General features: G+C 42.1%; 1 protein-coding gene across 4 annotated transcripts in view; it reads right to left on the bottom strand.

Moving 5' to 3' along the window:
- The window catches only part of DSE (dermatan sulfate epimerase), a 67731-nt gene that overhangs the window by 11663 nt on the left and 41543 nt on the right, over nt 1-14525 (bottom strand). For all 4 annotated transcript variants that reach the window (XM_048844728.2, XM_048844729.2, XM_075126652.1 and 1 more), the window contains 2 exons: nt 6301-6554; nt 3274-3513 (listed from right to left, as the gene is read on the bottom strand). In XM_048844728.2, coding sequence (XP_048700685.2) covers nt 3274-3513; nt 6301-6554 — 494 coding nt within the window. The remainder of the gene's footprint in view (nt 1-3273; nt 3514-6300; nt 6555-14525) is intronic.

The following is a 14525-nucleotide window of genomic DNA, read 5'->3' as shown; positions in this document are numbered from 1 at the left end:
ACTTTCCTCTCCTCTAAGTGCTTCAGAATTGATTCCTTGAGGACCTGCTCCATGATTTTTCCAGGGACTGAGGTGACGCTGACTGGCCTGTAGTTCCCAGGATCCTCCTTCTTCCCTTTTTTAAAAATGGGCACTACATTAGCCTTGTTCCAGTCGTCCGAGTTTTCAAAGATAATGGCCAATGGCTCTGCAATCACATCCGTCAACTCCTTTAGCGCTCTCGGAAGCAGCGCATCCGGCCCCATGGACTTGTGCTCGTCCAGCTTTTCTAAATAGTCCCGAACCACTTCTTTCTCCACAGAGGGCTGGTCACCTCCTCCCCATGCTGTGCTGCCCAGTGCAGTAGTCTGGGATCTGACCTTGTTTGTGAAGACAGAGGCAAAAAAAGCATCGAGTACATTAGCTTTTTCCACATCCTCTGTCACTAGGTTGCCTGCATCATTCAGTAAGGGGCCCACACTTTCCTTGACTTTCTTCTTGTTGCTAACATACCTGAAGAAACCCTTCTTGTTACTCTTAACATCTCTTGCAAGCTGCAACTCCAGGTGTGATTTGGCCTTCCTGATTTCACTCCTGCATCTCCGAGCAATATTTTTATACTCTTCCCTGGTCATTTGTCCAATCTTCCACTTCTTGTAAGCTTCTTTTTTGTGTTTAAGATCAGCAAGGATTTCACTGTTAAGCCAAGCTGGTCGCCTGCCATATTTACTATTCTTTCTACACATCGGGATGGTTTGTTCCTGTAACCTCAATAAGGATTCTTTAAAATACAGCCAGCTCTCCTGGACTCCTTTCCCCCTCATGTTATTCTCCCAGAGGATCCTGCCCATCAGTTCCCTGACGGAGTCAAAGTCTGCTTTTCTGAAGTCCAGGGTCTGTATTCTGCTGCTCTCCTTTCTTCCCTGTGTCAGGATCCTGAACTCGACCATCTCACGGTCACTGCCTCCCAGGTTCCCATCCCCTTTCCTTCCCCTACTAATTCTTCCCGGTTTGTGAGCAGCACGTCAAGAAGAGCTCTGCCCCTAGTCGGTTCCTCCAGCACTTGCACCAGGAAATTGTCCCCTACACTTTCCAAAAACTTCCTGGATTGTCTGTGCACCGCTGTATTGCTCTCCCAGCAGATATCAGGGTGATTGAAGTTTCCCATGAGAACCAGGGCCTGAGATCTAGTAACTTCCATGAGTTGCTGGAAGAAAGCCTCGTCCTCCTCATCCCCCTGGTCTGGTGGTCTACAGCAGACTCCCACCACGACATCACCCTTGTTGCTCACACTTCTAAACTTAATCCAGAGACTCTCAGGTTTTTCTGCTCAGAGACTTAAGCTCTGAGCAGTCATACTGCTCCCTTACATACAATGCAACTCCCCCACCTTTTCTGCCCTGCCTGTCCTTCCTGAACAGTTTATATCCATCCATGACAGTACTCCAGTCCTGTGAGTTATCCCACCAAGTCTCTGTTATTCCAATCACATCATAATTCCTTGACTGTGCCAGGACTTCCAGTTCTCCCTGCTTGTTTCCCAGGCTTCTTGCATTTGTGTATAGGCACTTGAGATAACTCACTGATCGTCCCTCTTAGTATGAGGCAGGAGCCCTCCCCTCTCGCGTGCTCCTGCTCGTGCTTCCTCCTGGTATCCCACTTCCCCACTTACCTCAGGGCTTTGGTCTCCTTCCCCCGGTAAACCTAGTTTAAAGCCCTCCTCACTAGGTTAGCCAGCCTGCTTGCTAAGATGCTCTTCCCTCTCTTCGTTCGGTGGAGCCCATCTCTGCCTAGCACTCCTCCTTCTTGGAACACCATCCCATGGTCAAAGAATCCAAAGCCTTCTCTCCGACACCACCTGCGTAGCCATTCTTTGACTTCCATGATTCGACGGTCTCTACCTGGGCCTTTTCCTTCCACAGGGAGGATGGATGAGAACACCACTTGCATCTCAAACTCCTTTATCCTTCTTCCCATGTCGCTTTGCATCTCTGTTCCTCACTAAAATGGGGATAATGCTACTGACCTTCCTTTGCAAAGCTCTTTGATATCTACTAAATTAAAAGCTAGTAACTATTATTTATTGAACATAGTCATTGCCCACTGTGCTGTATGAAACAGAAGAAGACATAACCTACTCAAAGGATATTATAAGTCCCGTATTTTGGATGTTAAATAGCAATACAATTTATCACCAGAATACATGGAATACCTTAAAGACAGAAACCCATGGTCATACTATGTATACCAGATAATATATACACTGAACAGAAAACAAAGAACTTGATAGAGCATAGGAAGCAAATAATGTATGATTTAATAGAGATACAGAAGATAGTTACTCTTTTGCCCATCAGTCCTAATAATTTTCTTCTCCTGATACTTCCCCACAGAAAAATAAACTTCTCTTTCATGTATCTGGGGGACACCTCTCCTCATTTAACCTTTCCAAAATTTCACCCAGCAGGGGTAGCTTTCCTTTCCACTACCTAACTCCGATAGTAGTTCTATGCCACAGTGACACAAGCTGAAATGCAGGCCCTTCACTGGTGCCTAAATAGTTATTTTTTTGTATAATCTTAGGCACTCACACTGGAACAATTTGGCCCATGTCTCCTTGGACTGCACTGAGAACCCTACCAATAGAGCTAGTTAATATTCTTCACATGAAAAATATTTTAATCAAAATTGCTTTTTCTTTAAATGAAACTTCTTGGGGAAAACTGATGTTATGAAACCTTTAAATTTTTGTGAAAATGCCTACAACATTTTTATCAATATTTTTATGCAAAGTATCAATTTTTTCCATTCCAAAAATCCCTCTGTTTTCACTGCGATGATTTTGGTAAGAGAAAAATTTCAGTAACAATTTTGAAAATGATTCTGACAGAATTCCAAGAAAAAATATCAAGACAAAATTCACACACGCAAAAAAACAAAACAGAAAATGAATCCATATCAAAGACAGAAGCAACTTTGAAATGTTAAACTTTTTCGTAAAATCATTTTCTTATTTTTTGACCAATTCTAAGGGCCAGCACTTAATAGACAACAATAGTGTCATTTTCATGCAGGTATATAAAAACATGCAGAATGCTGCACTATTTGAGCTATACAGAATTGTACTTTAACTGTTCCGATGAAGTGAGCTGTAGCTCACGAAAGCTTATGCTCAAATAAATTTGTTAGTCTCTAAGGTGCCACAAGTACTCCTTTTCTTTTTACTTTAACTGTGAAACTTGTAATTGATTTAGAAATTAGCAGATGTCCCCTTCATCAATCCAAGCTACCTACCTGGCAGGACAGTTCTATACATAAATGCAAAGTGCTCTTTAAGCCACGGGTGATTGAAGTGGTTGATGTCAAAATGCCTTTGGACAAGAAACATATATTGAAAGAGAGATCTGGTGGTGTAGCTGCCATAAGCCACTCCTTCATAGAGGGATCCATCTGTAACTTCTCGCAGCAGGACTATAGACTTTTCCATGATTGACAGTACTTGCTTAGTCCACAAGTATGCTTCCTGAAGATAGCCTGAAAGAGGAAGATGTGGATAAAGCTGACAACTTCATAACATACTATGCCTTCAGGATATGATTTTTTTAAAACAGGGGTGCTCCAAAGTATGACCTCTGCAGTCCTAAAATATGACCTAAGTCTGCCATCTCCTTGCAGTTGTAGGGTGAGAAGAAAACTGATTGCATGCAGATTTTAATTTCTGATGAACAAAGGAGTTCAAGCTTAACTTAGTGAAGAAAATCTGCCAACACCTAATTGTTATTAACCAGGGACCACAAATAAAGGAAGCACACCTTGTACTTTCAAAGAAAGATGTCCCTATTATGCTCAATACACTCACGTAGTGAGACTCATCTCTTGCCACATGGGATCATGCATTTGAAATTAAAACAAAATGCAAACAAATCCATGATCTCCACCAGAGGGCTCCAATAATGGAATTATCCAAGTCATTTATTTTTTAGCAATATGGTTGCCACAAGTGAAACATTCACAAAACACACACACTGATGGGTGGGTGCTTAATAGATACAAATGACAATTAACAATAAGAATATTGAATCAAGAAGTTTAAACTTAAAGTGCAATTAAATATTACATAGTAAAAGATGGTCCATACTATGTACATTTTTAGAATACTGTACTATCTAAACATGTACAAATTTCTTCTGAAGAAAAGATTATCAGAGGTCTTACCATTCTGGTCCCTTTTGGCTTGTTCAACAAGTGGGGAGAAATTGAAGGAAGCCTCCACACAGCGCCATCTGCCCATCAGCTAGCCAAAATGTGCACCCAAGCACAAATATTGAGAGACTAGTAGTGGCAGCAGCAGAGCGTCCAAAGAGAGCAAGGTATGTGGACATGGCGCAGAGATCAACTGATGCAGGCAGCTGGCACATACTATACCATGCTAAAAGGTACATTAGTGACTGCTCTGTGAGAACTCCCTTCAATGATCTTAGAGACATTGTGCCACCGTAACACACATAATGCCTCCATTATAGTGATGAACACCATCCTTACTATGGGCTGTGACATAAAAGCCACAATAAATATTTTGGTTGTTAATCCTTTAGCAATTCTAAGGTGTACCCTTACTGTTGATCTAAAATATCACACTAGAGAGAATTATTGTCTCATGGTTTAGCAGTGGCAGTGCATTTATCATCCTGAAACATACCGTAGGTAGCTATTACTTGGTTTACAGCTATTCCATCCCACCCATCTATTACACATCAATGTGTAATAAGGAACAAGTAGCCTATTTACTACCATCTCTAGTCGAATGTGAAAATGGTATTAATTAGTGTTTTCCTTTAGAGAACATTATGTACCAGCCTATTGATTATCCAAATATTTTTCAAAACAACTTGAGTTCTTATTTTAATTCAGGAGATCATAATTTACTGACTACTTAGACTGCACCTGGAACTGGGCTCAATTATCAGCTCTGCCGCAATCATCAAGTGTGACCTTGGGCAAGCCACTTAATCTCTCTGTGCGGCAATCCCTCCCGTCTATACAATGGAGATAATAATGCTTCCTTTGTCTATTTTGTCTATTAGGACTGTAAACTGTTTGGAGCAGGGCTCAACACAAGGTGTTTGTACTATGCCTAGCACAATGGGACCTTGATCTTAATTGAGGCCTCTAGACGTGACTGTAATACTCCTTACATCTGGTATGTTATTCATATTGTGTAAAGTCATAATATTAAAATAAATTAGTTATATATAATTATACGTTTTACCTCACCTATTTGTTTGCTCTATCATATGCTAAAAGAGAAATACATTTTTAAACAGCATTGTACTGCTGGAAAGACAATCTAAAACTATGCTGCAATATTATAATACAATTTATTTTTTACTTTTTGGAAATTTACAGATATAAACTATAGAAATCAAAATTCTCCCTGAATGCTGATTTTAGTCACGATCAAGGACAGATTTATTCTGCTAATTTTAACTCAAAAGTAATATTTGTTTCATGTTACCAATTCCTAAAAGAATTGGAAGTTGCTAGAAGTAGATGAAGGTAGCCACAGGCTCACAACAAGTGTTCAACCCAAACTGCAAATTCTGATAGATTAATGATGCCAACCTTGTTGGATGCAAACCATAGTTTCTGCTCTTTACTCTCAGAGAAAGTGGGGACCACTCTCAGCTACCCAAAAGGGGAAAGATTAGATTATGAGGAACGGGTGAACATTTAGGGATCCTACCTAGATAAAGCCAACTTCCAGACTCCATATGTCTGGAAAAACGCCTTAGGTATATTACTATTGCTATTTACTATTGTAGGGAGGGTAAGGTACCCTAATCAGTGATCAGTTGCAGGCACAGTACAAACACTTAACAAAAAGTCGGCTCCCACCCCAAGGAGTTTCTAGGCTATGCGCTTGGTCTGCCTTAGAAAAACTTGAAGAGCCTACACTTAGATGCTTGGGGTGGTCACATTATGTACAATTTGTTTAATACCTACAAGTGGTGATATGACAATTATTGATCTTCACCTTTACAACGGTCTGTACAATTTATACCTTGTGTAACTGATTATATATATAATATGACAACCAGCAGAGTTATATGTTTACTCAACAATAAAAAAGAGATGCTGAATATGGCTGTGCTTTAGCGGATATATACACTTGCACATCTTTACACATGGCTGAATTCAAGGTTGAGTGCTAACATGTACAACATAGAATACATACTTCTATCAGTTCCTGAGCCTTTATTCATAACTTATAAACATGACTGACACACTTTAAAAAGAATGTCCCTATTGATTGGTGCATACCTTGATTCATCAGAACCAGGCTTCCTGCCAGCAGGGCCATGCAGTTGGTAGGCTGATGGTTATGTAGGTACTGGAAACCCCATCCACGCCTGTATGATGTTTCATACATATATCCTGAGGCATTGGCAATCACTTCAAGAAATCTTTCCTGTTCAGTCTTGCTAAGGTAGTTGTATAAGAAGTCATAAGCAGTGGCAAAAGCAACCAAAGAGTGAGCAAGAGGGACCTCATCCCATGGAGCATCCTTCACTAACCTGTCAAAGAAGAAAGAGGTCAATTAATAAATTGAGTTCCAAAGATTTTTCACCAGGCTTTGATGAGTAAGTGACTCAATATCTTTGAAATTAGGTACCTAATGCAAAGAGTTCAACAGCCTTCCAACAGGAAGCAACCTAGCTAGTTTTAAAATGAAGCTTGATAAACTTATGAATGGGGTTTTATAGGACAGGGTTGCCTGAAATACCAGGGGACTGGACTTAATAACACAGATAGTCCTGATGTATGTTCTGAACACAGAGAACATGCTATCTATTAACTCTCTCTGGAATATTTCACTTGTTTCTAAATAGATACAGAAGTCATCCTTAAAAACTCACCAGTTGTGTTAGATAAATGAATTCCTTTTCCATAGATTCCATATCTTTACCTCAGTAGCTGCAATATTCTAGCTTTTGCTTCAGGAATAGATATGTGGAAAATTAGATAATATTACATATATTGAGGTAATATCCATTCATCTGAAGTAAAACTGGTAAATTTCAAGGATGACCTCTAATCTGAAAGTAATAACATAAACTTAATATTCTTCTCAATGTTTGTTACAATCTTTTATTTTTAAGTGAATTTAATGCTGGTGAAAAATATCTGCGTGGCGGCCTTGGAATCTGGAGTCTTCTATGGTAGCACAGTATATCTTTCCAAGCCAAGTATTACATGGGCAGCAACAGTGCAAACTCCATGACACTGACATGCTGTGATGGGGAATACAAACCCCACACTGGAGAGGAAGGAATTAAAAGCTTCTCTGGGCTCAGGTGGCCCCATCTTGCTACACCTGCAAAGCCTGCAGATGTTGGAGGATAGGGTTGTCAGGCACCCGGTTTTTGACCAGAATACCTGGTCAAAAAGCGCCACTGACTGGGCTGTTAAAAGTCCAGTCATTGGCGCAGTGGGGCTAAGGCAGCCAGGCTCCCTGCCTGCCCTAGCTATGCATGGCTCCCGGAAGTGGCCAGCATGTCCCTGCGGCCCCTAGGTGCAGGGGTAGCCGGGAGGCTCCATCTGCTGCCCTCACCCTGAGCACTGGCTCCGCAGCTCCCATTAGCCAAGAACTGTGGCCAATGGGAGCTGCAGAGGCAGGGCCTGAGGGCATGGACAGTGTGCAGAGCCACCTGTCTGCACCTCTGTCTAGGGGCCACAGAGACATATCGGCTGCTTCCAGGAGCAGCCTGAGGTAAGTGCCACCTGAAGCCCCCAGCCCTGAGCCCCTTCCTGCATCCTAACTCCCTCTAGGAGCCTGCACCCCGCATCCCCTCCTGTATTCCAAACCCCTTGGCCCCACCTCCCCCCTGCCTGGAGCCCCCTCCTGCATCCCACACCCCTCATCCTCAGCCCCACCCCAGAGCCCGTACCCCCAGCCGGAGCCCTGACTCCCTTCCACACCCCAACCCCTTGCCCCAGCCCGGTGAAAATGAGCGAGTGAACGAGGGTGGGGAGAGTGAGTGAGGGAGGGCGGTAGGGGGGATGGAGTGAGTGGGGCTGGGGCCTTGGAGAAGGGGCGTGGCCTTGGGGAAAGCATGGGGCAGCGGCAATCAGAAAGTTGGCAACCCTACTGGAGGAGATTAAAAAGGGAAACAAAGTAGCTCACTAGCAGGCAGACAGTGCAAGTGAGCTGACTTGCACTCTCAGCTCCTGGGAAGGAATTCCACAGGAACTCTTGCTGCCTGAGGCCTGGCTACGGTGGCCTAATCAAGCCTGCAAAGAGACCAATGATTCTCTGAGGGTCAGGAACTTTATCTTTATGTCCAATCCTTTACTTTACCCTATGGGAAGAGAGGGGACTAGTAGGAAGTGATCCAGAGAAAGAGCTGCACAACACCCCATGGTGCAGGACTTAACTGCCTATCATTGGGCTCTAATTTGGAGCTTGGTGGAGGATGTGGGCCTGGGCTCCCTGACCACACCCTAAAGAGGGATAATTGTAGGAATCTACCCCTCGATGGGGAACTTAGTTGGGGGAAGACCCTGAAGATAGAAAGTTCTGAACCGCAAGACCCTGAGCCAAGGGGGAAACCCTGAATCCTTCATTTGGTCCTGAAGACCTACCCGTTATTGGACTCTTTTTTTATACACCCCGAAAGGGGTGGACTGAAAATGTGACCTGGCTGAAGGGCTGAGTCACTGAAAGGACAGATCACTGCAGGGTGGAGCCACAGTGGAAAAGGGGAATGCCTGGGAGGAAGTCAAACTGCCACACACTTGCCTGACCACTAAGCAGCACTGGCAGTGAGTGTTCCCCTTCACACCTGCCAATATTCCTTATCCCTGACCTAGAGGGGCCACTTCCAGAAGTCTCCATGCTCAATCAGTTCTAGGACTCTCTGTTAAGACTGCCAAGAAGAGTGACAACTATGAATGAGGTTTTTGCAATATGGATACCTTGTCCACCAGGAAGTAGATTCAGAGCACTATTGTATTTTATGTAGGCCATCAAACAGCCATGGAATTGAGCTATGCCAGAGTAAGGAAGGGAGACTTTGGCCTATAAATATGAAAGCAAATTTACACATTTAGAATAATCAAAAATACAAAATTCAAACAAATACACGAAATACCTGGAATAAAATGCTATTATTCAAAAATCTGATAGACAATATTTGCTTGTGTGAACAATAATAATTGTGCTAAGCCTAACAAAGGAGTAAATCTGAACAGGGAAAAATTTGCAGAGCAAAGGATTCTCATAATCAATAGGATCATGTACATTTCAGACTTGTTTTGCAGAGCAGAGTTTGAAGGAATATATCCTGAATATCAATACTTGGTATGAGAAATAAGCAACTGCTTGCACAGCTTTCAGTTCTCTTTAACCTCTACTCATGCTTTTTATTACATGTTTTTTATTTATAAAAATACATTTTGAACACTGATGGGGCGGCAGGGGGATGAGTGGGGAAGAAGCAGGGGGTGAAACCTGGCTCCTCTGCAGCTAATGGGAGTTTTATCATTGACTTGCGGGGGCCAGGATTTCAACCTAAACTTTTATAAATAGCAGACTAAACAGGTATGCTAGAGTTCCGATGGAATATGATTAAAGAAGACTATACACTCATTCATTTATCAATACTGTGGAGTCACTAAGAACATAAAAGCTACCATACGGGGTCAGACCATGGTCCAATTTGCCCAGTATCCTGTCTCCAACAGCACCCTATATCAGAGCTTCAGAGGGATTGTACAAAACAGGGCAATTATGGAGTGATCCAGTCTTCCACTCCTGGCTTCTGGCAGTCAGAGGTTTAGGGTTGACCTAGAGCATGGGGTTGCATCCCTGATCATCTTGGCTAACAGCCATTGATGGACCTGTCCTCCATGAACCTATCCAGTCCTTTTTTGAATGAAATTATGCCTTTGGCCATCAAAACATCTCATGACAATGAGCTCCGCAGGATAACTGTGCATTGTGTGGAAAAAGTACTTCCTCTTGCTTTTTATTAAATCTGCTGCCTATTAATTTCATTGGGTGGTAACCCCAATTTTTTGTATGGTGTAAAAGTGTAAATAACACTTCTTTGTTCATTTTTTCCACACACATGATTTTATAGACCTCTGTCTATCATGTCCCTCCTTTAGTCATCTCTTTTCTAAGATGAACAGCCCTAATCTTTTAAATCTCTCTTCATATGGAAACCACTCCATACCCTTGATCATCTCTGTTGCTCTTCTCTGAACCTTTTCCAGTTTCACTATATCGATTTTGAGATGCGGCAACCAGAACTGGACACAGTATTCAAGGTGTGAGCACAGCATGGATTTATATAATGGAATTATATCCTGTCTTATTTTCTATCCCTTTCCTAAAATATAAAGATAGACAACTAAAGGTGTGGTGAAGCTGACTATCTTTAAGACGGTGCCTTTACTATTATCCTTTCCCAAATCCCTACATGTACATTCTGTTCCGCAACAACTTCTGTCATTTTCTGCCAAATCAAACTCTAAATCTAGTAATCAGGGCTTGTTGCCAGGTGCAGCAAAGTTTCTCACTGGAGTCTGCAGTTGTTCGGTGTAGAAGAGCTGTAGCCCTTACAGCCAAAGGCTTTACACATTTTCCCTAGAAACTCATTATTTCCATTTGACAACAGCAAAACATTTCCAGATAAATTAACTGAGACACTAACTGACTTAGGTGAACAAGCCTGCACACATCCAGGGTAGGGTTTTTTTAAAACTGTCTCCTTAGAGCCACAAAACTTGGAAAGTCTGGTTAATCCATTATATGTCAAGTCCAGCTCAGTGCCCACATTCCTTACTATTTCTGCTTTTGTATCTTTCTTTTGCACTAAAATGACTTTGAACTATGTGCTCTTATTCATGAAGAGGTTGATTTCTTTGTAGTTAAAATGTTACATTCTGCCTGACTTACAACCCCATGAAATACCATTGACTTTGATGGAATCGAATGATGTACAATTCAGGACAGAATTTAGACCCATTAATTCATTTTGGGTGCAGAATGCTTTTAAGAAAAATTAAACTTACACCACCAACAAAGCGTGGGAGCTCAGAAGGGAGAGTTCACCCCTGGATTCTTCTCTATCAAACACAGAAGGTGCCTCATGTGGCTATTAGACATTGTCTGTACTAGAAAATGCTATACCCAATTTCTAGCAATGGGGCACAACCGCATACAAAATCCTAGAGTTTTCACCTCTGTGTCATGAACTGCTAATCAGTGTACAGACCCTTGAACAAGTATTTGGAGACCCCTCATTTTCAAATAATGTTCTTTTGGTTCTCGCTAGACTTTTTCACATTCAGGTGGTATTCAGAAGGCAGAGGTGCCACTATCAGTGCCTTATCCTGGAACAGCTTAAATGTGGCAGGGGCCAACTGGTGAACTACAGTCAATTAACTAGAATGGAACCATTTTAGAGCTAAGTTCAAAGCACATCTTCACTGTAAGTGGAAGCAGCTTTACAAACAATCACAGCCTGCATTCTGGAATGAATTTAAACAATTTGGCGATCTTTCGCCTTACTTCATCATAAATGGAATAGTTCTGTTAGAATTCACAGTATCTGGATTCTACTATGGTAATTTTAGGTTAGAATCAACATAAGAAACATAAGAATGGCTCATACTGGGTCAGACCAAAGGTCCATGTAGCCCAGTATCCTGTCTTCTGACAGTGGCCAATACCAGGTGCCCCAGAGGGAATGAACAGAATAGGTGATCATTAAGTGTTTCATCTCCTCGCCCATTCCCAGCTTCTGGAAAACAGAGGCTAGGGACACCATCCCTGCCCATCCTGGCTAATAGCCATTGATGAACCTATCCTCCATGAATTTATCTAGTTCTTTTTTGAACCCTGGTATAGTCTTGGCCTTCACAACATCCTCTGGCAAGGAGTTCCACAGGTTGACTGTGCATTGTGTGAAAAAATACTTCCTTTTGTTTGTTTTAAACTTGCTGCCTATTAATTTCATTTGGTGACCCCTAGTTCTTGTGTTATGAGGAGGAGTAAATAACACTTCCTTATTTACTTTCTCCACACCAGTCATGATTTTATACACCTCTATATCCCCCCTTAGTTGTCTCTTTTCCAAGTCCCAGTCTTATTAATCTCTCCTCATATGGCAGCCATTCCATACCCCTAATCATTTTTGTAGCCCTTTTCTGAACCTTTTCCAAGTCCAATATATCTTTTTTGAGATGGGGCAACCACATATGCACACAGTATTCAAGATGTGGGCATACCATGGATTTATATAGAGGCAATATGATATTTTCTGTCTTATTATCTATCCCTCTCTTAATGATGCTGAACATTCTGTTCGCTTTTTTGACTGCCGCTGCACATTGAGTGGATGTTTTCAGAGAACTATCCACAATGACTCCAAGATCTCTTTCTTGAGTGGCAACAGCTAACCTATACCCCATCATTTTATATGTATAGTTGGGATTACGTTTTCCAATGTGCATTACTTTGCATCAAGTGTAGAGTACTACTAACTCAAATATTAAAACATTTTGAATGAATGTGAGTTAACTGCAGACATGGTTTTAATAAAATAAGGAATTTCAGCTACCCAGGAGAGGGTCAGATTTGCTCCCTTTTCAGTGAATTTAACTTGGCTTTTTAATATATAAAAGTCCTTGCCTTTCTGTCAGAAACCTCCTCTAGATTCTACAACTGAAGTAGACAACATTGACATAAGTAGTTACATGCCCAAGACAAACTTTACATCAGTAGAATACCTGCCCAAGCTTAAACTAAAGCATTCTGCAATACCACTAAATAGTAACCTCCCTGACAACAAGAATGAATCACTAACTTGTCTCCAACAGAAAGTATCAAATCAAAGAGGATCAAACTTAACACACAGCTTTAACAGTCATGGAAAAGAGCCAGTCTCTATACTTATGATGAAGCTTGTACTTCATGGGCCAGATTTTTAGCTGGTAAATCAGCATAGCTCCATTAATGTAATTAACTTCAATGAAGCTATTCTAATTTACACCACCTGAGTATCTGACCCACAGACTCTAACTTAGAAAGCAAGGTAGAAAAGCAGCACAGGAAATTTAAGCCTGCCCTGATACTCATGAAACTTCAACAAAGATGTGACTCACATTAACCAAAACTAAAACCTGAAAAATCTGTTAGCCAGGTGACACATTTCTTAAATGACAGCTGCAACTCCCAGGCCCACTGCCCAGATGGAACACTCAGCTCCTAAAGAAATGCACCAAGGGAGTTGCTGCTGACATACTGTAGAAATGAATGCACAAATATTTGTAATGATATATCTGGAGGTCAGGGTTCACGATGTACTCATTTAAAAGTGAATCTGTATCTGACTTTTTGGGGTGTGGGGGGGAGAAGAGTTAATTATTGTTAGAGACACTTAAAGAAGTCGGCATCCCATTCTAAGTAGTCAACCATAAAAACAGGATAATGGAAGATGGTGATGTCCATTCCAGGTGATTGTGGTGGGCACAGTAGAAGGGTGTTATTTTAAAAGGTTAGCGAATTGCTCCCTGTCATCTCCTGTACCCGTTAATCACGTCATTGCTGTTTCACATACCTGGCATGGCAAGAGCTACAATGAATATTAACTGGTATATCATTACTGGCAGGTATATCATCCCTTTGAAGTGTCAAGGTTCCAGTGGAACCCTATCATGTCAGAGAATACCATCACATGTTACTGCCTCACACAAGCTGCAGGAAAAAAATAATCCAAAGGTGTTACTGGGACTCATGTTGATCCGATTATCATGAGCTATGTGGTTCACATAGGCAGCTCCAAGTGTAGACATAGTCTTAGAGACCTATATAAATGAAGCCAGTTCTTGATGGACAAACGTACACATCACAACAACTGGAACCCTTGGAGCAAGTCACAGCAGAGAATATGGTCAACCATGGTCAAGGACCGAGACAAATTGGAGGATTGGGCCAAAAGAAATCTGATGAGGTTCAATAAGGATAAGTGCAGGGTCCTGCACTTAGGACGGAAGAACCCAATGCACCGCTACAGACTAGGGACCGAATGGCTAGGCAGCAGTTCTGCGGAAAAGGACCTAGGGGTGACAGTGGACGAGAAGCTGGATATGAGTCAGCAGTGTGCCCTTGTTGCCAAGAAGGCCAATGGCATTTTGGGATGTATAAGTAGGGGCATAGCAAGCAGATCGAGGGACGTGATCGTTCCCCTCTATTCGACATTGGTGAGGCCTCATCTGGAGTACTGTGTCCAGTTTTGGGCCCCACACTACAAGAAGGATGTGGATAAATTGGAGAGAGTCCAGCGAAGGGCAACAAAAATGATTAGGGGTCTGGAACACATGACTTATGAGGAGAGGCTGAGGGAGCTGGGATTGTTTAGCCTGCAGAAGAGAAGAATGAGGGGGGATTTGATAGCTGCTTTCAACTACCTGAAAGGGGGTTCCAAAGAGGATGGCTCTAGACTGTTCTCAATGGTAGCAGATGACAGAACGAGGAG

The sequence above is a fragment of the Caretta caretta genome, chromosome 3, assembly GCF_965140235.1.
Source record: "Caretta caretta isolate rCarCar2 chromosome 3, rCarCar1.hap1, whole genome shotgun sequence".
NCBI classification, from domain to species: domain Eukaryota; kingdom Metazoa; phylum Chordata; order Testudines; family Cheloniidae; genus Caretta; species Caretta caretta.
The sequence above is the reverse complement of the archived record's forward strand: the minus strand, read 5'-3'. Positions and strand labels throughout refer to the sequence as shown.